The following is a 25,201-nucleotide window of genomic DNA, read 5'->3' as shown; positions in this document are numbered from 1 at the left end:
CGCAGTCCTGGACCAGACCCACTGCTCTCTGGCCTCAGTTTCCCGACTTATAAAATGGGAATGCTGAACTAAGTGACCTCCCAGAGCACTGCCAGCCCAGACAAACCAACCAGGGGAGTGTGGTAGGGTGAGGGTGGGCGTGGAGGCTATAGCAGTGGGAGGAGGGAGTCCTGGGCCAGGACCAGGGAGGCCCTGGGGAAAGGAAAGGAAACGGGAGGCCAGGGGAGGCCTGGGGGAAAGGGGGAGGGGGAGGAAGTCCCCTCCTGGCCAGGTCACTCCCAGAGGCTGGGCTGGGCCAGGGCGGGGCGGCCGATGGAGAGCAGATCTGAGCACCCAGCCACCTTTACGCTACCACCCAGCTGCCCAGGAGCCCAGCCAGGTAAGGGGCTGCACAGGCCCGCCCCCGTGCCCAGTCCCCAGCCCTCGGATGGCCTCTCTCGGCCTCGGTTGGGGCAGCGGAGTTCTGCGTGTCTGCCTGGGGCGCCCACTTCCAAACCTGGGACTCATGGGCTGCCTGGGGGATCCTGGGTTCTGTGCATCCATCTGTCTGACCGTCCCTCTCAATTTTCCCTGCCCAGGACTGGCCATACTCCCACCGCACACGTGCACACACGCGAACAGGCACCCACTGTGCTAGCATCTCTGTAAGGGCTCCAGTTCAGAGACCTGGGTCATTGGGCTGGCCCCTCGGGCAGAGGCTGAGTCTGCCCATCTCCTCCAGGCCCTCAGAACACCTGTCCTGGCCCCACCATGCTCAGGACGTTCACCACTTCCGGTAAGGCTTGCCCCCCCCATGAGCCCAGTGGGCAGAATGGCCTTGACGATTTAGGGAAGCCCCTCTTTCTAAAGACCTCCTTCACCCTCACCTCTGGATGCACCTTTCCAGGCTGCCAACGAGCGGGGAGGGGGCCATAGCCCCACTTCCCTGCCAGGGCTGGGGCTGGGGCTGGGGCTGCCCTTCCCTATGGACTGCATGAGCCTAGGGTGTGTATCCCCCATAACATGGCTTTCCTGGAGTCCCCTCTGCTAGGAGCCAGGAAGAGGGTGTCCAGATGGGGGCACGGGAGGCAGGCCTGAGTCCCCATGCACAACACCCTCTCTAACCGGGCCTTCTTCCTCACCCCTGCCCAGCTGTGCTTGGGCACCTCTCTCTGCCCAGCAACAGCAGCCAGGAGAGGCCGCCGGACACCCGGGACCCGCTGCTAGCCCAGGCGGAGCTGGCGCTGCTCTCCATAGTCTTTGTGGCCGTGGCCCTGAGCAATGGCCTGGTGCTGGCGGCCCTAGCTCGGCGGGGCCGGCGGGGCCACTGGGCACCCATACACGTCTTCATTGGCCACTTGTGCCTGGCTGACCTGGCCGTGGCTCTGTTCCAAGTGCTGCCCCAGCTGGCCTGGAAGGCCACCGACCGCTTCCGTGGGCCGGATGCCCTGTGTCGGGCTGTGAAGTATCTGCAGATGGTGGGCATGTATGCCTCCTCCTACATGATCCTGGCCATGACGCTGGACCGCCACCGCGCCATCTGCCGTCCCATGCTGGCGTATCGCCATGGAGGTGGGGCTCACTGGAACCGGCCAGTGCTGGTGGCTTGGGCCTTCTCGCTCCTTCTCAGCCTGCCCCAGCTCTTCATCTTTGCCCAGCGCAATGTGGGAGGTGGCAGCGGGGTCACCGACTGCTGGGCCAGCTTTGTGGAGCCCTGGGGCCGTCGCACCTACGTCACCTGGATCGCCCTGATGGTGTTTGTGGCACCTACCCTGGGTATCGCTGCCTGCCAGGTGCTCATCTTCCGGGAGATTCACACCAGTCTGGTGCCAGGGCCGTCAGAGAGGCCTGGGGGGCGCCGCAGGGGACGCCGGACAGGCAACCCCAGTGAGGGAGCCCGCGTGTCAGCAGCTGTGGCCAAGACTGTGAGGATGACGCTGGTGATTGTGGTCGTCTATGTGCTGTGCTGGGCACCCTTCTTCCTGGTGCAGCTGTGGGCCGCGTGGGACCCGGAGGCACCTCTGGAAGGTGGGTATAGCCATGGCTAGGGCTGTCGGGGGCCACTCGGGCTTGGCGGCGTGCCCCGGTGCACCACCAGCCATCCTGAGCCCAACGTGGATCCCACCACCTTCACAGGGGCGCCCTTCGTGCTGCTCATGTTGCTGGCCAGCCTCAACAGCTGCACCAACCCCTGGATCTATGCATCTTTCAGCAGCAGCGTCTCCTCAGAGCTGCGAAGCTTGCTCTGCTGTGCCCGGGGGCGCACCCCACCCAGCCTGGGTCCCCAAGATGAGTCCTGCACCACCGCCAGCTCCTCCCTGGCCAAGGACACTTCATCCTAAGGAGCTATTGGGTGTCTTGCCTCCAGAGGCTTTGAGAAGCTCAGTTGCCTTCCTGGGGCTGGTCCTGGGGGCCACTGGGAAGGGGACCCATGGAGAATTGGCCAGATCCTGTGGCCCCGAGGCTGGGAAACTGTGTGTCCCTGGACAAGCCGCAGCCCCTGCCTGGGTCTCCACATCCCCAGCTGTATGAGGAGAGCTTCAGGCCCCAAGACTGTGGGGGCCCCTCAGGTCAGCTCACCGTGCTGGGTGTGGGAGGAGCTGCAGCAGAGGGCTGAGGGGCCTGGGGGTGGCAGGAAAGAGGGAGCAGGTGCCCCCAGGTGAGACAGCGGTCCCAGGGGCCCGAAAAGGAAGGACCGGGCTGGGGCCAGGGGACCTTCCTGTCTCTGCCTTTCTAATCCCTCCTTTCCTCCATCTCTCCTCATTCTCTCCCTAATAAAAGTTACACCTCAGCTCATTTTCCACATGGCAAGGGGTCTCTTTGGATCAGGGTAACAGTGGGTGTGGAGGCAGCACACAGCCATACACAGACCCCCACACACATACCCGCAGTAATGTGCACAGCTCTGGAACCCATGGTGCAGGCGGCCAAGTCTTCAAAGCTGCAGGACCCCCAGGGAAGCTGTTCTGGCCTCCAGCACCCACCCGCCCACCCCTGAGACAGAGAGCTGGCTCCCATCAGGGAATCAACACGAGGTCTTTATGAATCACCACCCAGCCCTGCCAGGCATCTGAGCAAGGGCACCTGCCACCCAGCAGCCACTGACCAGCCCTCCACAAAGTCGCAGAAGAGGGCTTTCCCCAGCCTCCAAAAGGGGTCTGGGCCAGGGCTGAGAGGCAGGCAGGGTGTGGAGTGGGCATCCCTGCATGTGCGGCCCCATCCCACCTCTGCACAGGGTGAAGTGCAGGCACCCTGAACTTGCTGGACAGGGTTGGAGAGAAGCAAGAGGGCTGGGGAGAGTGGCCGGTCCAGGGGGTAGCCGCCTGGGGCACACAGCTCCAGCAGCAGCACCTCAGTGTGGCTTGGGGGTTGTGTCCAGGCCCTGGGGGTGGGATGCTGAGGGTGAGGCCGGGGCCCCAGGGCCCCGGGAGAAGCCTTTGTTTTTGCCCAGGCGGCTGCCGGCCGGTGCCTTTGGGCTTCGGGGCCCAGGGCTGGGAGAGGTGGCAGATGCTGGCCCGAGGCCCTGGCGGACAGAGGTCTTTCCCAAGAGCTCCTTAAACACAGAGTCCATGTTCTGTGCCACGGCCTAGTGGAGGGGAAAGAAAGGGAGGGTGACCAGTGAGCTCCCCCGACTGACCCTGCCCCAGACCCACCTGAGTTCCTCCCACTCCCAAAGCAAGTTCCCAGACAACACCCAGCCCCTCAGCCTCCAGGTCGCACCTGGCATCCCGCCTGCCCCTTCTGGTGTCTCTGTCACAGTCTCCTCTGAGGACAGCAATTCCTTGGTTTAGCCCGAAAGTGGGGACCCCTCTCTTCTCGCCCCCACTCTTTCCTTGGCAGAGATCACAGTCCCCCTGCCCGTGGCCTCAGGGACCGCCAGCATGCGGGGAACTCCCAGGTCAGTGTCCTCCCATGGCATCTCCTGGCTGCTCTGTCCCTGGCTCCCGCTCCTGCTCCTGCGTGTCTACCCGACCCTCCCTGGGCTCCCTAAGCCGGGGGGCTTGGCCACACCTGGGACACCCACATGTTCTCGGGTCTCTCCTCCTTGGGCTTAGCAACTTTCCCTGGGCTTCCACGTCAGTCCAACAGTGTTCACAGGTCCCATGGCACAGAGCATGGAGCAGGGCTCCCCAGGTCGTGTGCTTGCCAGAGCCACATCTTGAGCCTGCGCTCTGCTCCTTCGAGAGCCACTGCTGCCCCACTCCAATCCCCAACCAGCCACCCCCTCCTGCCTCCCTGCCATCTGTCCCTTTCATCCTCCCTGGCATGCCAGGCGCCTGCCATGGCACCGCCTGTTACCTAGCCCAGCTACAGATGCCAGCCTTGAAATCTGCCCTGGAGTCCCTTGCCTCTACCAGGTAAACAGCCTTAACTCAGCCCTGCCACTCCCTGCTCTGAAGCCAAACGTGAATTCCAACGTGCAAGCCCCAGGCTCTGGCCAGGCCAGGTGTCTTCTGTCCCTCTCATCCCTGCCTCTGTGGCCATCCCTCTCCATCCCCACTCGCCCTTACATCTTTGCCTTCCTACCCTCCATGGGGTCTGCCTTGGGCCTGTGCGTCTGGCGGCAGGTTCCCCTTAGCTAAGGCCAGGGAGGGCAAGGACTGGAACCTCAAGGAGGGAGGAGTTTGGCTCCCAAGGGAAGGCAAAGATCCCCCCAGGACAGATGTCCCTCACCTGCCACATACCCACTCTCACCTTATCCACCTCCACGTGTTGCTCCGGGGAGGCTGGGACCAAGCAGCGTCGTCTATGTCCAGAGAGTCCCACGGCCTCGGGTGAGATGCATGGCTCTGGCCTGCAGGACAGACGGGGAGCCTGGTGGGGGCTCTGGGAAGTCCCTGAGCTAACTGGGCAGTGGCTCCTCCCATCCTGCGGTGTGGCCAAGGAAAGGAGGCTGGCCCAGTGGTCCCCAAGCTCCTCTAGAGCCTCTTTCCCTGTCACAAGCTGGGTCACTCTGTCACGTCCTCATCTGCCAACTCCTCCCACTCCCACGGGGCCAAAGCCTGACCCCAGTCCCCTCTGGCCTAGAACGGCACATGTGTGGGCCCCCCAAGCCCTGTCTTCTTGCTCACCGGTGAACCAGCTCTGATGCCAGGAGGCCCTCAGGACTGCTCCCAGACTCCCCAGCAGTCTGCGGCCCTGCGCCCACCACCTGCTTCTCTGCCCTGTGGTGGGAAGCACCAGCCTGTTTTGAGTGCTCCTTCCCTGCACAGGGTCCAGGGCCAGCAGCCTCCATGCCAGTCAGAAGTAGTCAGACAGGCTCCATTCTCTGGCCTAGCCCAGACCTTCAGAATCTAACTTGGGGTCAGGGGAGGGCTGGATGAAGGGGAGGTGCGGAGACTCCAGGAACCCTGGGGCCTGAGAGCGCAGCTCACTTACCCCTCAGGCAGTGTGATATACTTGTGGGGGATGAGGCCCCGCACACCATTGTGCTCCCCCCGCCACCAGTCGCTCGAGGCCCTCTCGTGTAGCCGCAGTACGTCCCCCCGCCGGAAGCTCAGCTCCTGGGCCGTTCGGCCCGTGTAGGCAAAGCAGGCCACAGCCTCCACAACCCCCTCCAGGTCTGGGGAGGAGAGGGGGTCCAAGCTGTGGGTGGGGGGGGCGGGTGTGGACACTAGGGCAGGGACAGGGTGGGGCTCTCTGCCCATCGCCCTCACCATCCTCCTGGGCAAGCATCTCAGCTTCCAGCTCCGGCTCGTTGTCCGCCCCCAGGCTCTCCAGCTGGGCATCCCTGAGGTTCAGGGCAGAGCAAGGTGGATGAGGGGGGCTCTTCTCCAGTGGACCCCCCATCCCCTCTGCAGCACCAAGGGTGTACCCCAGGCAGCTGGCGGAAGGCGGTGCCATGCACTTCTCGTAGACGGGGCCAGGCAGTGAGGTCAGGGGCGGGAAGACCCGATCTGGCTGCAGTATGAGCGTCTGCACCAGCTGGTTCACCCGGCCCTGCAGCGCCACCGGGTCCTGCCCAGCGGGCACCGGTAGCAGCGTGGGCCCAAAGCACACGGCCAGGTTGTAGGGGTCCATCATGTTCTCATCGCTGTACTGGGCCAGGCTGGGGGGACACACACATCACAAGCAGAGAGCCCGCACCCCGAGTCCCCTTATCCCCTCGACCCTGGCCCCCACCCCAGCACTCGCCCCACAGCACTCACTGGTTGAGGAAGTTGAAGAGGTAGCGCAGAACCACCAGCACTGGCGCGGGCAGCCGCCATAGCAGGCGGCTCACGTGCTCCACCCTCTCTGCCGTGGCCTCCAGCTCTGTGGCCAAAACCGCCCAGAGAGAGCCGAGTGAGTGGGGCTGCCCTAGCAAGTGCCCTACCCCCACTGGCCTCAGGCCCCGGCCTCACCCGAAGAAGCCAGCAGCTCGCTGAACAGGTCTGGGGGGAAGAGTGGGGGCTCCAGGCTCCGGAAGTAGAGCTTCAGCACCCCGGCCACCGAGTCCAGATCGTGGGCAGTGCAGCCCTCCACCAGTGGGTCCTCCCCTGCAGACAGGCGAGTGGTGCAGTGGGGGGAGGAAGCTGGTAACGTCTGCCCGAGCCCCCAGCCCTGCCCGCCCTGCCCGTCCCCACCTCTCTCGAAGGCATCACGGATCTCTGAGACCCGGAGCTGGGCACCCGACACCCGGAAGATGCCTTCGTGCTGCAGGCCTGTGGGAGGACAACGAGCTGGTGGGCACTGAGCATCTTCCCCAGCCCCTCCAGGACGGCCTCCCATGCCAGGTGCTGGGAGCTGGGTGCTGGGTGCCAGGACAGCGGGAGGGGCTGGGTCCTGCTTACCGTTGAGGTTAATGAAGCGAATGCAGCTCTCCACCACCAGGGGCACAGGCTGGCCTGAGCACTAGGGACAGAGGGTGTTTACTTCACCATGGACACAGCATGCCCTGTGTTGTCATTCAATTGCTTTTTTTTCTTTTTGTGAGACAAGGTCTCACTCTGTCACCCAGGCTGAAGTGCAGTGGCATGATCTCGGCTCACTGCAGCCTCGACTTCCTGGGCTCAAGTGATACTCCTGCCTCAATCTCCCCAAACGGTGGGATTACAGGCATGAGCCACCGCACCAGGCTGAGTGCTTTTATTTTCTCTCAAGAGCACATCATCGTTGTCGGCATAGAGGCCTAGCACACTGTTTGTTAGATCCACTCTTAGGTGTCTGATATCTTTGATGAGGTTTTAGGCAGTGCCTTACATTTTATTTGCAAATTGTTGCTGGAATATAAAAATGCAATTGAATTCTGTACACCGACCTTGAATCAAGTAACATTTAGAAACTCAAGCTGGGTGTGGTGGCTCACGCCTGTAATCCTAGCCCTTTGGGAGACTGAGGCAGGAGGATCACCTGAGGTCAGAAGTTCGAGACCAACCTGACCCACATGGTGAAACCTCACCTCTTCTAAAAATATAAAAATTAACCAGGTGTGGTGGTGCACACCTGTAGTCCCAGCTACTTGGGAGGCTGAGGCATGAGAATCGCTTGAACCCCAACAGGTAGGAGGTGAAGGCTGCAGTGAGCTGAGATCGTGACCACTGCACTTCAGCCTGGTCAACAGCACAAGACCCTGTCTCAACAAATAAAAAAAAATAAAATAAAAAAGAAAGAAACTCAAAGTGTTCATTTAAAGAATCTGTTGATTTTTGAATGTTCTACACACATAACCACATCACTGAAAATGATGGTATCAGTTCTGATCTTCTGGTATTCTCCATGCCTGGCCCCCTCTGATGCTTTCTTTACTTTTCTCTTTTCTTTTTTCTCTCTTTCTTTCCTTTTATTTCTCTGTATTTCTTTCTTTGTTTCTGTCTTTCCTTTTTTTTTTTTTCCTTCCTCCCTCCCTCCCCCCACCCCCCCGCCTCGGATTACAGGCACGTACCGCCATGCCCGGCTAATTTTTGTATTTTTAGTAGAGACGCGGTTTCACCCTGTTGCCCAGGCTGGTCTTGAACACCTGGGCTGAAGTGATCTGCCCACCTCAGCCTCCCAAAGAGCCGGGATCACAGGCGTGAGCCACCATGCCTGGCACCCTCTGATACTTTCTGATCTCAGTATTAGTTTTCTGATCTTTCTTGCTTCCCCTTATTTCACTGTCCAGGACCCCCAGTACCACGCTGGCCAGAAGTTGCAGGGGAGAAGCTCTCAATATCTCGCACCTAAAAATGCTGCTGCCCCAGGTTTTCTATACATTCCCATTACTAGTTAAGGATGCTCCCTTTAATCAGCAGAGGCTACAGGGGAGCCCAACAGCGGCCTGGAAGAGGCCCACCCAGAAAGGGACAGTTGATGACTGAGAGTGGAGGACCCTGGGATCAGGCAGATGCTCTGGTCACTGAGGTGACCCAAGGCTGAAGAAAGACCAGCATGTACAGGTGGGCTGGCATGTGGGGCAAAGCAAGTACCTGGATAAACTTCTCCATGTCTCCCCCAAAGAGTCTCTGGTTATACTGGGAGCTGGGGCGGGGGTGGCGGCTCTTCTGGAATTTTCTCTGTGTGTACTGGGTCCTGCGGTGAACGGGAACTGGCTCTGAGGGGGCCGGGCATGGAGAATAGGGTGCCCCACCCACCAGCCCAGCCAAGTAGGCCTCTAATTCTCTGAAGTTATTCCACAATCCAGTGCGAAAACTGGGATATTGAGGCTCAGGGAATTGGGCAGCTGAGCTGGGCCCGACGGAGAGAAGAGATGGGGGACCATCGCAGGGCCCCAGCTTCTCAGAACACACCAGCCCCTCATGAAGGACTCACCAAGACATCTCCCGCTCCTCCTTGTCACCTGTGGGGTGGGAGAACATTGGTCTGCCTCTCAGGCCAAGGGTCTTCAATGCATCCCAGAGAGAAAGGTGTGGATAATGGCCAAGGACAGGCAGGAGGGGAGGACCGTGGGCTACATAGGGTCCTGGGCCCACCTCGCTGAAGGGCCTCCTGCAGCTTCTCGTGCTTGGCCTGCAACTTGGCGAGGATGCTCCGTCCACTCAGATACTCCTGGAGCTTCTAGGCAGCCCCAAGAAGAGCCCAAAGTGTTAGCCCTGGCTTGAGCCCCTCCCTCTGCCCCAGCCACGCCCCCACGGGTCCCACCCACCAGCCCAGCCCTCCCCACCGTGAGGTAGAAGGTTTCGGTCTCCTGCTGCTGGCCACGCCTCCGGCCTGCCTGCCGGCTGCCTGGGTCTGAGCTGGTGGACTTGAGGGACTCGGTGGAGGGGCTGGTCTGGAAGGAGTCGAGCACATCCCCATCATCCGAGGCCACCACCTCCAGCAGGGCCTGCAGTGTCGCCTTCAGCGTCTTGTTCACCTGCAGGGGAGACCGCACAGGGTGGTAAGAGATGGGGGACAGGGATGGAGACAGGAAGTCCAAGTCAGAAGGAAGGGACCAGAGGGAGGCGGGCAGGCAGGGCAGCCACTTCCAACAGCAGGCTATACAGGCTCCAGGTCCCTGTCTCCCTCTAACCCCCAGTGGGCTGCCCAGACCTCCTCCGTCTCGATGGTCTGTCGGTCCAGGCGGCTCTGGATGTTCTGGGCTCTGGGCAGAATCTCGTCCTGCAGCTCCATTTCAACGCAGATCTCAGCCACCTGCAGAGGGTGGCGGCCAGGGGGCTGAGGGCTGCGCTTGGGCAGTAGGTGCCAAGATTCCCGGGGCATAAGGGAAGCAAGCACCCTTTTGTGGCCTGGCGGCCAGACACAGGACCACCAGCCCAGACGCTCAGCTGAAGAATGGCAGAAGTGAACACATGTGTCCAAACTAAGACTTGTCCACAGAGGTTCATAGCGGCACCACTCATCCAACAGACGGATGGCTAAACTCAGTGCAGTCTACCCACAGAATGGAAGAGGATTCAGCCAGGAGAAGGAATGAATCCACTTATGTAAAGTGTTCAGCCAGGCAAATTCATAGAGACAGGAAGCAGAGGAGTGGGTGCCAGGGGCTGGAGAGGGGAACAGGGAGCAGTAGTGGCTAATGGCTCCTTTAGGGGGTGACAAAAATGTTCTGGAATTAGATGGTGATGGCTGCACAACTCTAAATATACTAAAAACCACTGAACTGTACACTTTACAACGGTGAATTTTATGGTATATGAATCATACCTTAATAAAACTCTTATTTAAAACAGAATGGTGGCCCAGCGCAGTGGCACACGCCTGTAATCCTAGCACTTTGGAAGGCTGAGGCGGATGGATTATCTGAGGTCAGGAGTTCGAGACTAGCCTGGCCAACTTAGTGAAACCCTGTATCCGCTAAATATACAAAAAATTAACTGGGCATGGTGGTGTGCATCTGTAGTCCCAGCACTTTGGGAGGCCGAGGCAGGCAGATCACAAGGTCAGGAGTTCAAGACCAGCATGACCAGCATGGTGAAACCCCGTCTCTATTAAAAAAAATACAAAAATTAGCCAGGCATGGTGGCGCGTGCCTGTACTACTTGGGAGGCTGAGGCAGGAGAATCGTTTGAACCTGGGAGGCAGAGGTTGCAGTGAGCCGAGATGGCGCCATTGCACTCCAGCCTGGGTGACAGAGCGAGACTCCATCTCAAAATAAAATAAAATAGAATAGAATGGTAAGGAAGACTGAGGTCTGAGACAGAACAGGGAGGGCCCAGCCCCACTTCTTCTAGGGAAAGGAGTAGACAGAAAAACTGCTCACTCTAACTGGGCAGACATAAATTTCCGTGTGGCAAGATGAGAGCAGCTTGCGTCATGGGCAGAGTGGGAGCGAATACTTTATGAAGGAAGGAATTACTCTTTTAAGCATGTAAACATCCAGAAAGTTGACATTACAGTTAAAATTGAAAGTGAGGACTCATCTGTGGCTAAACACTTGCCCTGCTCTCCATCTCCACCAAGCCCCGCCTTACAGGACTGCAGGAAGGTGCAAGTCATGGAGAAGAAAGTACGGCCATTTTGAGATGGGCTCCAACATGGCTGACCCTTGAGGACATGGGACTCAGTGAAAGGAGCCAGTCACAGAAAGGCCCGCACTATAGGATTCCACTCCTGTGAGGGGCCTCAAATGAGAGCCGTGAACTCTGTAGACGGACAGTGGAAGGGTGGGTGCCAGGGGCTGGGGGGTAGGGAGTTGGGGTTGAACGGGCCAGAGCTTCAGTTTGGGAAGATGAACAAGTTCTGCGGCTGAATGGTGGTGATGGCTGCACAGCACCGTGAATGTGCTTCTGCCCCTGGGCCGCACACTTAAAAATGGTGAATGTGGTATGTTTTATGCTATGTGTATTTTGCCACACATTTTTTTAAAAGTCCATCTAGGCTGGACTAGCTCACACCCGCAATCCCAGCACTTTGGGAGGCTGAGGCAGGTGGATCACTTGAGCCCAGGAGTTCGAGACCAGCCTTGACAATATGGTAAAATCCTGACTCTACCAAAAATACAAAAATTAGCCCGTCTCATAACCCGGTCTCAAAATAAATAAATAAATAGATTAAAATTTAAAAATAAAATAATTGTTTTTAAAGTACAAATCTTAGCCACACATGGTGGTATGCACCTATAGTCCCAGCTACTCGGGAGTCTCAGGCAGGAGGATGACTTGAGCCCAGGAGTTGGAGGCTGCAGTGAGCTATGATCACACTACTGCACTCCAGCCTGTACAACAGAGCCAGACCCTCTCTCTAGAGAAAAAATAAATCTATCCATACCCTAGGGAACATTGAAATTTGATCCCTCCCTTAAACTCACACGATCAGTAGAAAACTAACGATTTGCTCTCTGGAAAGGATATAGCAGGGATTTGGGACTCAGGGTCCTATCAGCCCAGTCTCAGTGCTGTCCTGCTGAACACCGGAAATGTCCCAGAGCATCAACATCAGGCAAGGCCACTGTGTGACCTTGATGGGCGAAGACAGAAACAAGACCACTCTGCGATCACGTCTGAGTGAGGACAAAATCAAGAACTTCTTCCAAGCCACAAAACCATCCCTCCATCCTGGTTAATGTAAGTGACTATGACTTCCTCGCATCACTTCAGCTTCCATCACTGTCTCCTTCTAAATAAGATTAATCAAGACATCCAATCATACATCATACAATTACTCTGCTTCCAGAAGGCATTTAATCCAGGACCAAGACCCACTTACCTGGGCCCTCCCCGCAGATCCCTTAAGGCAAGCCCAAGTCCTCTACCGCCCTTCCACCACCCTCTCACCGAGAGGCCCCAGCTTCCCCACGGAGCAGGGTTCCCTCTAGCAATGGAGATTACAGGACTGTTCCTGTTAGGCTTTGGCTGGAGGGTGTGGAACTGAAACCAGGTAGTTCCAAGGAAATCCACACAGCAGAGTGAGCTCACAGCCCTCTCGCCCCCTCTCCTCCCTAGACAGGGTCAGAAGAGTTTCTACTGGGGAAACTGGCTAGGCCAGGAGGAAACACCACAGACATCCACATTTGTGGGGTATGTGTTCAGGCCTCTTCTTAAATATGAACTGACGGCCAAGAATCACCAAACAGACACGATCAGCAGAAAACTAACGATTTGCTCTCTGGAAAGGATATAGCAGGGATTTTGGACTCAGGGACAAAAGCAAGAAAATAGAGCAGATGCAGGAACAGGAGAAAACAAAAAACATTTCAGGCGGGGCATGGTGGCTCACACCTGTAATCCCAGCACTTTGGGAGGCTGAGGCAAGCAGATCACCTGAAGTCAGGAGTTCGAGACAAGCCTGGCCAACATGGTGAAACCCTGTCTCTACTAAAAAATAAAAATAAAAGGGTCGGGCATGGTGGCCCACGCCTGTAATCCCAGCACTTTGTGAGGCTGAGGCAGGCGGATCACCTGAGATCAGGAGTTTGAGACGAGCCTGGCCAACATAGTGAAACCCCGTCTCTACTAAAAATACAAAAATCAGCCAGGCGTGGTGGTGCACACCTGTAGTCCCAGCTACTTGGGAGGCTGAGGCAGGAGAATTGCTTGAACCTGGGAGGCAGAGGTTGCAGTGAGCCGAGATTGCGCCACAGCACTGTAGCCTGGGTGTCAGAGAAAGACTGTCTCAAAAAAATTTTTTTAATTAATTTAAAAAATTAAAAAATTAGCCAGGTGTGGTATCTGGTACCTGTAATTCCAGCTAATTGGGAGGCTGAGGCAGGAGAATCACTTGAACCTAGGAGGTGAAGGTTGCAGTGGGCCAAGATCGTGCCACTGCACTCCAGCCTGGGCAACAAGAGGGAAACTGCCTCTCAAAAAAATAAATAAATAAAAGTTTCAGAAAGATTCAAGAAGTACTGTATTCATGAAATAAGAATAAAGGGTTGGCCGGGCACGTGGCACACCTGTAATCCCAGCACTTTGGGAGGCTGAAGCAGGCCAATTCTTTGAGCCCAGGAGTTTGAGACCAACCTGGGCAACATAGTGAAACTCCCTCGCTATAAAATATAGAAAAATTAGCCTGGCGTGGTAGTGCAAGCCTGTAGTCCTAGCTACTTGGGAAGCTGAGGTGAGAGGACCAGAAGGTTGCATCTGCAGTGAGCTGAGATCACATCACACCACTGCACTCCAGCCGGGGGGACAGAGTGAGACCCTATCTCAAAAACAAAACAAAACAAAGAACACAGACATTTTCAGATGTGCTGAGTCAGGAAACCCTTGGTGAAGGCGTCCACGAAAACAAGGGTATCAAACCAAGAAAGCCGCTGCCGTGGAATCCAGAAACAGGGCACTGGGCAGAAGCGAAGCAGTCCAGACTGGAGGGCTCTGGGGCGCTGAGGGAGGGCACAGAGGAGAAGGTGGACCCCACAGGGTGCCTGGTGTGGAGGACAGTGCTGGGACAAGGTAACGATCAACTCCTAGCAATGGGTATGTTCTAGCAAGCAGCATTCCTGAGGCGAGGGAGTTATAAATTTCAGAAGAAAAGGAAAAATTGTCCAAGGAAGGACATGTGATCCTAATACAGTACATGGCTCAGCTGCCAACAGTACCTGTTGTCATGGTGATTGAAACATTGAATGTTAATTTAGCCAAAAATTCTGGAATAAACCCACTGGGAGAACAAGATGCAGGGAAGCGTGTGGTGGCTGTGAGAGATGCTAGTCGTCATTGGCCAGTGGAAAATGGCTGCTTGATGCTGAGAGGTGGGTGGCTGTTTCTGGGGGTGGAAGCTGGGAACAGGAGGGGTAGGTTAGGGAGTAGCTGTGTGCCATCAGAAGCCCTGGTGATGCTGGACTCTTTGTAAAGTTCCAAGTCGGCCCACAAGGGGCCCAGTGTAATCCCAGGTCATTGCCAATGCCCATCAGGATAAACTGCTGCAGGAAAAACTAGCTCGAAGAAGAAGAATAAAGAAGTCCGATTCCATCTTACTGTGTGTGTGCTTCATTTCCTCCCAAGTTTGTGTCACGAAATTTAAAAACACAGAGAAACCAGCCCAGAACAATGTATGGGCAGCTACATGGCTGCCTGCTGCATGGTTTGAACAGTTAGTGTCCTGCCCTCCTTGGCCATTGTGGCGGTGCACCCTTGGAGTGAGGCTGCAAATGGAAGTGGGACAGTTCTCTAGCTGCTGCACTGCCTGAGACCATGGAGAACTTGGATTCCTGAGCAAAGCGTGGGTCACGCCACTCCACTGCCCGCCAGTACAGTGAAGGCCAGAGAATGCCGAGCCCAGCAGGGGGTGACCCTCACCTCATCCCCATCATGGGGGTGGTAGTCAAAGCGCAGCGGGGGACAGAAGATGGTAGCATGCACCTCGAGAACCTTGGCCTTGTCCCCTGAAGGATCCAGGGCCTCCACGGCTTCTTCCAGGCTGCCCAGGCCCTGCACTTGGGAGGCTTGGGTGCGGCTCTCAGCGGCCATGTAGCTTCGGAGCACTTGCCCCAGGGCCAGGTGGAACCCTGTGTCGCAGCACTGAGGAGGAAACAAGCAGATGCTCGGGTGGGTCCTGGAGCTGTAATTTCCCAGCCCCGGGGCACCAGGCACCTTTTCCCACCTGCCCACCAAGGACTCACATCCATGAGGTCCAAGACGTCATGCAGGTAGTAGTTACTGACAGCGGCGTTGACGCTGGCCAGGCTAAGCAGGTACTCGTTGCGCGCCTTTGTGCACTTGAGTTTGTGCTCCATGAACTTGGCCTGCCGCTACTCAAGACAATGCAAGTGTGCCAGGGTCACGCACGTGGCCAGCCCCTATCTCTGGCCTTTCATGTAATGCCCATCGCCACCCCTCTCGCTGTGGACAACTACACCGGAACTGGTCAAGCCCAGAAGTCCTGCTGCCTTCCCCACGCCACAGCCCAATGCCAGGAGGTGACTCGACTCCCCGGCTGTTCACCTGCCAGTGCTGGCGCTGCCTGCTGTGCTTCCGCCACTTGCCTTAGTTCGAGCCACAACATCCCCCACAGAGGTGGGGGGTGACACAGAACTATTCACAGATACCTGATGAGTGGAAAGTGCGCGCGTGGCACCCCACCATGGAGGGTGTACGAGAAACCCAGCTTGGAGCTAGCACACAGGTGCACAGCTGGAAGTGGCCACAGGCCTCTGCAGGGGCCAGGGCTGAGGGGGAGCGAGCACCGCAAGGGGTAGGGATAGATCATCGAGGGCCATGAGACAGAACCTGGTGGCAACTGGGTTCTAAAGCTGGCACTCTATTTTTTTTTTTTTTTTTTTTTTTTTGAGACAGAGTTTCACTCTGTCGCCCAGGCTGGAGTACAGTGGCACAATCTTAGATCACTGCAACCTCCGCCTCCAGTGTTCAAGTTATTCTCCTGCCTCAGCCTCCCGAGTAGCTGGGATTACAGGCACCCGCCATCATGCCCGGCTAATTTTTGTATTTTTAGTAGAGACAGGGTTTCACCATGTTGCCAAGTTGGTCTTGAACTCATGACATCAGGTGATCCACTCACCTCGGCCTCCCAAAGTGCTGGGATTACAGGCGTGAGCCACTGTGCCCGGCTAAAGTTGGCACTTTAACCACAGCAACCAGGGAGACCTTCCCCCAACACAGCCAAACTCTGTCATTTCCCCTAAGAACACCGGAGATGCCCGACTCCCTCCTCTGCTCCCAGAGTCCCAGAGACCATCACTCTCAGCCCCGCACAGCCTGGCAGCTCCATCTAGGCATTTCCCAACCTCCCCACTCTCTCTACTGGGCTCACCTCAAACGCCCTTTCTCCGTGCGTGTCACCCCATCGCCCACCTTAAGTGTCTTCTCGCCCCTTTCAAACCTTATGGAATGGCTGGCAGAACAGCAGAGCTGCAGGAGCCCTGCTCAGAGCTTGCAGAGGCTGCGTGGGGCTGTCCAGGGCTGGGCGACCATTTTGCCCGCTCTCTCAGGCCCTGGGAGCCTTCCGTATGGAATCCCTGGAACCTGATGGCGCCGTCCTGCCACTCCCGCCCTCCCCTGCACCCAGCCCTGGCTTCCCCCTCAGCACAGCAGGTCCTAGTCAGGGCCCATGCCCCATAGGCCTGCATCCGAGGTGCCCCCCGGGCCCACCTTCTCCACCAGCCGCCCTCCCTTCTTGAGGGAGCTCTTGCGGAGGGGCCCTGCCTCAGTGGCAGCAGCAGTGGTGGTGGGGACACTCCGGCCTGCCCGCTTCTCCTCCTGCCGCTCGGCCTCCCGGAGCTTGGCCTCAGCATTCACGCTCTCCATGTGATATGCCTGGTACGTCTTCTTGGCCTGCAAGGAGACCCAAAGCAAGGTAGTGCTGCTGAAGGCCACGGCCGGGCCAGCCCCTAACCCTCCATCCCTGCCCCTCTGGAACTTGGATCTCAGAGCTGGGCAATCCCATGTGAGCACTTAGCCTAATGCCTTGTGCTTAGGGAGAGAGGGCCTTTGCTCCTAGGTGCATGCTTCTCCCTGAGTCTGGCTTGGGAGATGTGATGGCCTGGGGATGTTCTTCCCCAGCTGTGAGTGGCATTTCTCCCTGGGCCATTGGGGCAGGCCCCTCCCCGGCCCTTTCCTCACCGTCTGGAGCTCTGAGACCACCTCCAGGAGCTCGTCCTGCAGCTGCTGCTCCAGATCCCTGCTCTAGAGGCAGAGGCAGGGGTGAGCACAGCACTGCCCAGAGAGGCCCCGCCAGGCACTGGAAGCTCTGCCCAGCTCAAGCCCCATCTGGGAGGCACACAGATTCACTCTGCCTGGTCCCCACCTGGCCTCCAGTGCCCTCCCAGCCTCCTGATCCCAAAGCCTTGAACACTTCCCATGGCCCAGGGTGAGAGCCTCACCTTCTTGACCAGGCGCCCCACGTCCTCCGCAATGTGACTCAGGCGCTGGGCCAGGGGCCCGGCCAGCACCTCGCTCAGGGCCGCGCTCTCCCGGCTCTGCTGCCGCGTATGCTGCAGCAGCACCGCCCAGCAGTGCAAGGGCGACAGGAGTGACGGCTCCTTCCTGGGGGTAGAGGGGCAGTGAGACCTGCAAGCAGACCCTGCCGTGGCCCCCCTGCCAGCACATCACCTACCGGAAGCTTTGGTGCTCCCGGCTGCTACCCAGGCGGCCTCCACGGCTGGAGAAGCGCTCGGCCAGCTTTTCCAGGCCCCGGGAGTACTCCAGCTCCACCTCAGCGCGGCGCCGCATGAACTCTGCCAGTTCCTGCAGCAGCTCCCGCCGCAGCTCACCCTGCAGCTCCAGGCAGCGCAGCTGCTCGCTCAGCTGCCAGCGCATCTCTGTGGGGGGAACCACAGCTCAGGCCTGGCCAGCATGCCCTGCCTGGGTCAGCCAGGCCAGCGTGGGGTGGGAGAGGCAGAGACACACAGACCCCAGTCCCGTCTGCTCTGAGGGCTCCTTTGGACCCAGCCTAGGTTGAAGGCAGGAACTAAGAGGGGAGGAAAGAGGCTAGGCCCCTGCAGGCAGATCTGGCCTCAGCTGTCCAGCCCACCTCTGTGCTGAGGCCAACAGATGGCCCGAGCCACCCGGTTGAGGGGGAAAGAGAAGGGTGTCCCAGAGAGAGGGGAGAGCCGCACAAAGGCCCAGCGTAAGAGGGAGCAAGGCCGCCCTGGGAAGGGTGAAGCCATTCACGGTGGGTGGAACACAAGGCTGCCCAACCCTGTCTCACCCCAACGCCAGCCAGGCACCTTTCAGTTTGGCTTCCTGTCTCTCCCTCATTCCTGGAAAGCCACTGAATGGTTTCCCCTGCCACTTCCTTTCCCCCAGTACCCAGGCCCCAGGAGGTGGCAGCTTCCCTTGCAAACACACAGATACACAACACACAGATCACAGCGCTGCTCAGGGCAAGGCTGCAGCGATCTCGCAGTCTCAGTGGCTGGGGAACCCTGCCCTCAGGCCCCAGGGGAAAGGACAGTCCACAGTGAGGGCTGGGCACCAAGGAGAGCTGATCCCACCTTGGAAGTGAAAGGATGGGGCAGGGAGCTAGTCCCTGTCTTCTGTCCCCACTTCCCACTCCCAATCATCCCCCGCCCCACCTGTGCATTCCCTCACCGTGCAGAAAGAGTCACACCCAGGGCCCCATACCGCCAGCCTTTTGACACCCTATCACTGGCTTGATTTGGCAACACTGCTTCCCCCACACAGGCCTGAAGCAAAGAAGTGCCTGTCCGGCAAGTTTAAGCAACCTGCGGAAGACACTTTTGCCACCTCCTGAGTGCCCAGCCAGGCACTGAGGGTCCCAGGTAAATAAGATGCTAGCTCAGCTTCTGGCCAGTAGGCTGCCCACCTACTCATCTCCATGCACTTCCCCAGGGAGGGACATGAATTGATTTCTTCCTTCAGCAGAATGTTGATTATGCACCCATTCTGTGGCAGGCACGTTTTAAATACAGAGGCAAAGAGGGTTGACCAAGTGTCTGCCCTCTTGGAGCTGGGATTGGAATGGGGCACGGACACATACCAGAATGTCCAGGAGTGATGGGTGCTGAGAAGATGAACACACAAAGCAAGATCAGAGCCGGGGGTGGGTGGGGACAGGGAGGATCTCTTTTTAAAGGAGGGTGGTCAAGAACAAGCTGCATCGTTGGAGCAGAAGGCTGCAGCTGGCTGTGTGGGGGCAGTAGGGGGAGTCCGAGACACCGGTAGGGACAGATGGCACAGAGCCCGTGGTCTAGGCAGAACTCCCAGCTGGACTCCGAGTGAGAGAGGAGCCACAGTAGTGGGGGAATGTGGTCCAGCTTCGTTTTCAGGGCCCACTCACACTGCCAGGTGGAGCCCAGGTGGCCGCTACCGCATTAATCCAGGCAAAAGACGGCAGGGATTCAGACCAGGACAAGCGAGGGAGGACTCCGCTGGGAAGAGCTCAATCCCATTGGATTTCTGTCCCGCCAGTGACTTCCCAGGGCCTGTTGCATGGGGACCCTGTGGGTTTGGCCTGCCCAGCATCCTTACCTCCTCCCTGATCTCCTCTTGCAGAATGTCCCCTCCCTAGTCTCAGCTCCCCTGACTCCAGGTGCCCCAGCCCTGGCTGCATGCGTCACCCACCCCTCCGTCCCTCCACTCCCTGCCCCCACCAGACTAGCCAGGTGAGGGACCCAGGAGCCTGATCCTTCCAATTGAATTACTGAACAGGAGAGCTCTTCCCACTGGGGGATCAAGCTGGGTAAGTGGAAGCCTGGGGCGGGGGACCTCCTGACAGGGCAGGGCAGAGCCCACGATGCCAAGTGAGACAGATGGAGAGTGTCCTCATCCTATCTGAGGCTGGCCTCCTGTGGTTAACTTGTCAGCTCCAAGGCCAGGTGGGGTGGGCGCTAATGCCATTTGAAATCAGGAGAGTCCTCACTGAATCAGTTTAACATTTTGTTTTGTTTATTTTGTTTTGAGACGGAGGATATTGCCCAGGCTGGAGTACAGTGGTGCAATCTCGGCTCCCTGAAACCTCCGCCTCCCGGGTCCAAGCGATTCTCCCACCTCAGCCTCCCGAGTAGCTGGGACTACAGGCATGCACCACCACACCCAGCTAATTTTTGTATTTTTAGTAGAGACAGGGTTTCACCACGCTGGCCAGACTGGGTCTCAAACTCCTGACCTCAGGTGATCCGCCCGCCTCGGCCTCCCAAAGTGCTGGGATTACAGGCGTGAGCCACCACGCCCAGCCCGGTTTAACATTTTTTGATAGAAGTAAATTTCATTTCATTCCAAGAAAGGTGCGACTGCTCACCTCACTGGCCCTCTGGAGCCTGTCTTGCCCTGCTTCCCCCAGAGGAATACAATCTCTGGGGACTTATGACAACTGAACAGTGCAGAAGGAACCAGCAGAGGGAACCGCTGCCTTTCTTCATCACTGCCGGCAGTAAAAGCTAACTGGAAGCCATGTCCCAGTCCAGATCCGGGCATGCACACCCGGCTGGTGTTGAGCAGGAAACTTGTGAATTGCAAGTTGATTGCACTGGTGGCTTTCCTGGCCGAGCTTTCAGATCTCAGTTCAGACAAACTCGTCAGCACACCCTGTCCTGGCCTCCCCCCAAACTAGGGCTGGCCCTCTTCCGACCCCTTCTTGGCACACTGCACTTTCCCTCTGTGGTGCTTATTATCATAATGGAAAGTCTATGTCTCCCCCACTAGACCCATGAGCCATGTGAGGGCAGGGTGGGTGCTGACGCCATTTGAAATCAGGAGAGTCCTCATTGAATCACTGTTTTTACTCTGGGTAAAAAGCCAGGGCTGGAGGGGCTGGAGCCGGGGTTCTCTCCTGTACAGCAGTATACTTCCAGGGCCTGGGACAGCAGAGATGTATAGGAAACATCTGGCAAAAGGAGAGCTGGAATCCATGTCTGCCTGAATTACAGAGCTGGGCCCAGGGCCCCACCAGCACTTCCTGTGAGCAAGGCATTTGGTCTCACTTCTGCTGACAAGCAAAACAGAAGAGAAGATGGTCTCCAAAACCACGGCTATGCTGACCTTTGAGAATTTAGGGTGTCAAGACAGTGACCCCGTTTTGTAGCATGGTAGGAAGTTTTTCTAGGGTGTGGGATGCAGACCCAGAGCAAGTGAGGAACCCTTAGATAGTCTTGCTCGAAACCCCAACTTTTCAGTGTGAAATCACTGACCCATATTTGCTGATTGAAGTTTTCCAAGTCTTTCAGCTTCATGGCATTTTGGGGAAGCAGGATGGAGATGATTACTTCCATCTGAGCAAGATGATGGTGAGGCTTGGAAAGCTGGCTCACCCTGCGTAGTCACCTCAAGCTGGTTCTGGACACAGGCTGCCTTTTCCAAAGGCGGAGGACTGGGGCATACTTTAAAGGGTATAAATTGCTTGCACTGAATAATGATGTTAGAACCTACATCTCTGGGTTGAAAGGCACTTCAAGGGTTATTGCATTCTACGTCCTAGAAGTTGTAGTGCTGTGTTACCACGGGCAAGTCACTGCACCTCTCTGAGCTTGTTTCCGTAACTGGTAAAATGGAGTGATTGAGAGTGATATGGAGGAGCTGCTGGCGCTGAGATGCTGCCTCTTTCCTTTGCAAGAGTTACCATGCCCTGAATAAGATGGGCACAAGCTATTGGCTAAGAATTTGCAAAGCTGATTTGCATGTGATTTGCACATGGGTGTTTATCAGAACCCAAAGAGGTTCAATTTCAGAAGGCTGAGAAGCCAGCCCTGTTAAATCTCTCAACCAAGACTCACTGCGCCAGCTTGACCCAGAGACAGTGGCCCTTGCCTCTGATCCCCCTCAGTGCTAAAGGGGGGCAAAAGGTGCTGAGGCTCCAGGGACTACACTGGAGTTAGGGCCAGGTGATCTCCACCAATCCACTCACCCAGACTCCCTTACTCACCCCCCACCCCCCACCCCCTAGCCCAATCAAGGTGGTTGACTTCACTGTAGCTAAACTACCGCCTTCTGGGGGGCACGTTGGTACATCCGGCTCCCCTTTACCGGCGGCCACCAGTGTCTACACTGAACCTTGGGTGAGGAGCAGAGACCCAAGGAGGACAAAGACCAAAAGAAGGAAGACAGGAAAGAAGGAAGGGAAGATGGCAGGCGGTTGAGGCCAAATGGGCGTGGGGAGGCAGGCAAGAGGCTCAGGCTCCCTCCTCCACCCCCACTCCAGAGGTCGCTGGGGAGAGCATCGGGCCCTGGGTCAGCGCGGGGACGCTTGGGGCTCCCTCACGACCTTGGGGTCTCCGCAGGAAACGGGCCGGGAGCGCCCGACGCCCTCTCACCTTTGACTTGCGTCTCATACTCAGCCTGCAGCCCCCGCTCCCGCCGCAGCTTCCCGTGAGCGGCCATGGCGGCCTAGCGGCCGCGCCGTCGAACCCCACTGCTCCCACGCGGCCGTGAGTGGGCCCGGCGCCGGGACTTGGGGGCGCTGCGGCCAGCACCCTGCGCGGGCTCCGCCCAGCCCCGCCCCCAGCGCGGCTCCCGGTGGGGCGGGGCGGCCCAGGGCTGGCACTGCCCGCGAGGGGCTCCTGGGGGCAGGGCGCCCCTTCCAGCCCCACTGTGCCCCGGTCTTGCCGTCTCCTCCCACTGGGCCTGCACCTAGACTGCCTTGTGCCCAAAGCCCCGCTGCCAAGCAGCCAGAGCCGGCATGAGAGCCCCAACATAAGCTGGCATCCCAGGCTGCCATCCCCCCACCTCCAGAAGGCTGTCCCTGGTCACCACTGCCAGACTGCACAGTTCACAGCGGGGCCGCTGGCCCACAGTACCAGTGGACATGAACACCATTGCTGCCCCAGGCTCTGGACTCCCCCTGGGTGGCCTGCTTCCCCCAGACATCGGATGGGGTCCTCCCTTCCCAAGTCAGCCCCCAGAGAGGTCCAAGGAGCCTTGAGAGCTGGGGTGGGAAGTTCAGAGGGGAGGGGGAAGGAAGGTCAGCACCAGAGAGCAGAACCTCAGCAGCTGGCTGCCATTCCCTCCAGGCCCCCTTGGTAGGGGAGGAGAGTTCAGCTCCGGTTCCCCTTCTGCTCAGCCCCACGATTTCCCCATAGGCGGTTACCACTTCCTGCTGCCGGAAGAGACTGCTCTGCCTCCCTTCCCCTGCAGCTGCACCTGCCCGTCATAGGCCTGAGGGGGGCAGCCCCCTCGGAGTAAGATCTTAGCTACCCTGGGGGCAAGTCTTGGGGCCTCCCTCATCCACGGGTGGTGGGGCTTTCCTCCACTCTCTACCACAGGGCAGCAGCTTTTCTCCGGGAAATCGGGAAGGCAGGAGGCAGGAGGCGGTTGACAAGTCAAGCAGACAACTTACTTCAATTTGGTGGGAGGGAAATCCCTGGGGTATAGATGTGGGGAGAGGGGCAAGGCACTTGGGCACCAGGCGTCTGTTCCGAAGGCGGGCCTGCGGGCACTAGTGCAGGGGTACTAGGCGTGTGTTTGCACGCATGTCAGAGTAAGGCGCTGTGCAAATGTGGGCACATATGACCCTGACCTGCAGATCTGGGGAGGAGAGGCTGTGCGGGTACTTCCTGCCTTTCAACTAGGAGCAATTAATTCTCTTGCCCAGAAGGGAAAAAACACTCCCTCACCTCCCCTCCCCCTTCTCCCAGTACCAAGGCCCTTCCCGAACACGTCGTCGAGTGTGTCTGCAGGACCTGGGGCTTCAAGGCCTGGGAGCTAGCCAGACCCAGGCAGGCCCAGGACCTGGACTTCCAGCAGCTGCCCTAGGAAGTACCGATGTTCGAGTTCTCCAGCGAGACTAGAGAGCCTGCGCCCCTGCCTACAGCCGCACCCACACCCTAACCTGCTCCTGGTTGGGAGACTCCCACGTCCCACCTCTGCCTCAGGCCAAGGGGAAGCAGGGACCCCCGCCCCTCACTAGCTGGCCCCCACACACCCTGCCCCTCCATCCGAGCCCCGACTGGTCCCCAAAGATCCCTCCAACCAGCAGAGCCAGACACAGGGCTCAGGCAGGCAGGAAAGGCCTCAGTCCGTGCCTTCAAACGCTCTCTTCGCTCTTTTTTTCACTCCAGAGCTATTCCTAGGATGCCCCATTCAGCCCGTGCTTTAGAGCCTGAGTGTTTGGCCCAGGATTTTAGGGCACTTGTTTGGCATTTAAGGCCCTGAACGCAACTGCCCCCTGCTGCTCGCTCTATCCTTCGCTCCATTGTTCCCCTTCAAAGCATTCAAAAGCCAGGCAGCCCGCAGAAGGCGGGGACCTGTCCGCATGGGGACGGAGGGAGCGGCCGACAGGCATCGGGCCCGCCAGGGACGGATGGCAGAGGGCGGGCCGGGTCCAGCGGGCCGGGCAGGGGCGGAAGGAGGGCGCCGCGGACGCCGTGGGAGCTTGGGCCAGCTCCCTTCCACCGGCGCCGGGGCGCGGCCGAGGCAGTGCGCAAGCCCGCCCTTCCCCCGCACCCCCACGCGCAGCACCCAGAGCCGCCGGACCAATCAGAGCCTGGGAACGAAGCTTGCCGCGGGCTTGCGAACCGGAAGACAGTGACGCCTGGCGCGGGGCGGGCCAGAGCTCCGCCTCCGGCCCATACAAAGGGAAGCCCACGTCTTAAGCCAATCAGAACACAGCCTCGCCCGAGCCGGGAACCGGAGAGCTGCGGGCGTGCGCAGACGCGCCTTTCCGGCCCCGGCCCCGCCCTGCCGGTCTCCGGGCTCCGCTTCCACAGCAGCTGGCTGCCTGCTGGTCACGTGCCAGGCGCCAGCCAAAGAGAACCGAGCTCCAGGTCTGTTTGGCGAATTTTCAACCTGGCGGAGGAGCAGTGCCACCTGCAGTAGCAGGGTACACAGAGGGCTCAGGAATACAGGGCCCGCCCAGGGACTAGGAACAGCAAGCGATGGCTTTGCAGCCGGAGGGAAGGGAAGGGAGGAGACACAGGAGAGAGCGTTACGGTTAGGGTGACTCCATGAAAAACAGGATTTTGATGTGTGTGTATTTATTTATTTATTTATTTATTTAGAGACGGGTCTCTGTCCCTGGAGTGTGGTGGCGTGATCAGGGCTCACAGCAACCTCCACCTCCCGGGCTCAAGGGATCCTCCTGCTTCAGCCTCCCGAGTAGCTGGGATTACAGGCGTGCACCACCACACCCGGTTTTCTATTTTTAGTAGAGATGGGGTTTCGCCATGCTGCCCAGGCTGGTCTCCAACTCCTGAGCTAAAGTGATCCGCCCACCTCGGCCTCCCAAAGTGCTGTGATTACAGGCATGAGCCACCGCACCCAACAGCCACCCAGTTTTGTATTCTGCATGAAATTATTTTGAGGGAATAAATGGCTTTATGTATTTGTGTAACCCCATAGAAACTGTACAACACAGACAGGAAACCTAATGTAAACCATGGGCTATAGTTTACAATAACTTATCAGTATTAGCTCATCAACAATAACAAATACACCAACTAATACAAAATGTCAATAGGGCAAACGGGGGGAATTGTACTAAAAACAAATTATTTTCAAATGCAAACTCAGGGAGT

At 58.0% G+C, this 25,201-nt stretch overlaps 2 protein-coding genes across 8 annotated transcripts; one reads left to right on the top strand and one right to left on the bottom strand.

The window, feature by feature from the left end:
* Nucleotides 1–273: 273 nt before the first annotated feature.
* Nucleotides 274–2,963, top strand: LOC105467316 (arginine vasopressin receptor 2). Of its 2 annotated transcripts, none has more exons than XM_011716795.2 (4): nucleotides 274–379; nucleotides 579–775; nucleotides 1,132–2,007; nucleotides 2,116–2,963. In XM_011716795.2, exons 2-4 carry the CDS (start codon nucleotides 751–753, stop codon nucleotides 2,319–2,321), a joined length of 1,107 nt encoding a protein of 368 aa, XP_011715097.1. In that variant the 5' UTR covers nucleotides 274–379; nucleotides 579–750; the 3' UTR covers nucleotides 2,322–2,963. The 2 variants fall into 2 exon arrangements, with proteins under 2 accessions (XP_011715097.1, XP_011715096.1); XM_011716794.2 differs by having other exon boundaries at nucleotides 289–379; nucleotides 722–775.
* A 33-nt stretch (nucleotides 2,964–2,996) lies between these two features.
* Nucleotides 2,997–22,147, bottom strand: LOC105467317 (Rho GTPase activating protein 4). 6 transcript variants are annotated; one of them, XM_011716799.3, is made up of 23 exons: nucleotides 22,004–22,142; nucleotides 20,885–21,073; nucleotides 17,350–17,554; nucleotides 17,117–17,279; nucleotides 16,857–16,919; nucleotides 16,386–16,568; nucleotides 14,900–15,028; nucleotides 14,577–14,798; nucleotides 9,430–9,531; nucleotides 9,062–9,253; nucleotides 8,871–8,955; nucleotides 8,710–8,737; nucleotides 8,367–8,469; nucleotides 6,753–6,813; nucleotides 6,546–6,623; nucleotides 6,324–6,458; nucleotides 6,129–6,234; nucleotides 5,795–6,028; nucleotides 5,637–5,710; nucleotides 5,359–5,542; nucleotides 5,052–5,144; nucleotides 4,675–4,774; nucleotides 2,997–3,565 (listed from the first exon to the last, which is right to left on the bottom strand). In XM_011716799.3, the coding sequence occupies exons 1-23, from the start codon at nucleotides 22,068–22,070 to the stop codon at nucleotides 3,332–3,334; spliced, it is 3,030 nt and encodes a 1,009-aa protein (XP_011715101.2). In that variant the 5' UTR covers nucleotides 22,071–22,142; the 3' UTR covers nucleotides 2,997–3,331. The 6 variants fall into 6 exon arrangements, with proteins under 6 accessions (XP_011715101.2, XP_011715104.2, XP_011715100.2 ...); XM_011716802.2 differs by lacking the exon at nucleotides 20,885–21,073 and having other exon boundaries at nucleotides 22,004–22,147; XM_011716798.3 differs by having other exon boundaries at nucleotides 5,637–6,028.
* Between the last annotated feature and the right edge of the window lie 3,054 nt (nucleotides 22,148–25,201).

Source organism: Macaca nemestrina, chromosome X (genome assembly GCF_043159975.1).
Source record: "Macaca nemestrina isolate mMacNem1 chromosome X, mMacNem.hap1, whole genome shotgun sequence".
In the NCBI taxonomy this organism is placed as follows: Eukaryota; Metazoa; Chordata; class Mammalia; order Primates; family Cercopithecidae; genus Macaca; species Macaca nemestrina.
Note: the sequence above shows the minus strand (reverse complement) of the source record. Positions and strands in the feature narration are given on the sequence as shown.

Excerpts from the sequence above, each read along its gene's own strand:
- LOC105467317 (XM_011716798.3), bottom strand. The coding sequence starts at position 22,070 with ATGGCCGCTCACGGGAAGCTGCGGCGGGAGCGGGGGCTGCAGGCTGAG. Across the intron at positions 6,459-6,545 it reads CCGTGATGCCTTCGAGAGAG|GGGAGGACCCACTGGTGGAG; the intron begins GTGGGGACGGGC and ends GCCTGTCTGCAG. Across the intron at positions 5,543-5,636 it reads GATGCTTGCCCAGGAGGATG|ACCTGGAGGGGGTTGTGGAG; the intron begins GTGAGGGCGATG and ends TCTCCTCCCCAG.
- LOC105467316 (XM_011716794.2), top strand. The coding sequence starts at position 313 with ATGGAGAGCAGATCTGAGCACCCAGCCACCTTTACGCTACCACCCAGC. Across the intron at positions 380-721 it reads CTGCCCAGGAGCCCAGCCAG|GCCCTCAGAACACCTGTCCT; the intron begins GTAAGGGGCTGC and ends CATCTCCTCCAG. Across the intron at positions 776-1,131 it reads CAGGACGTTCACCACTTCCG|CTGTGCTTGGGCACCTCTCT; the intron begins GTAAGGCTTGCC and ends ACCCCTGCCCAG.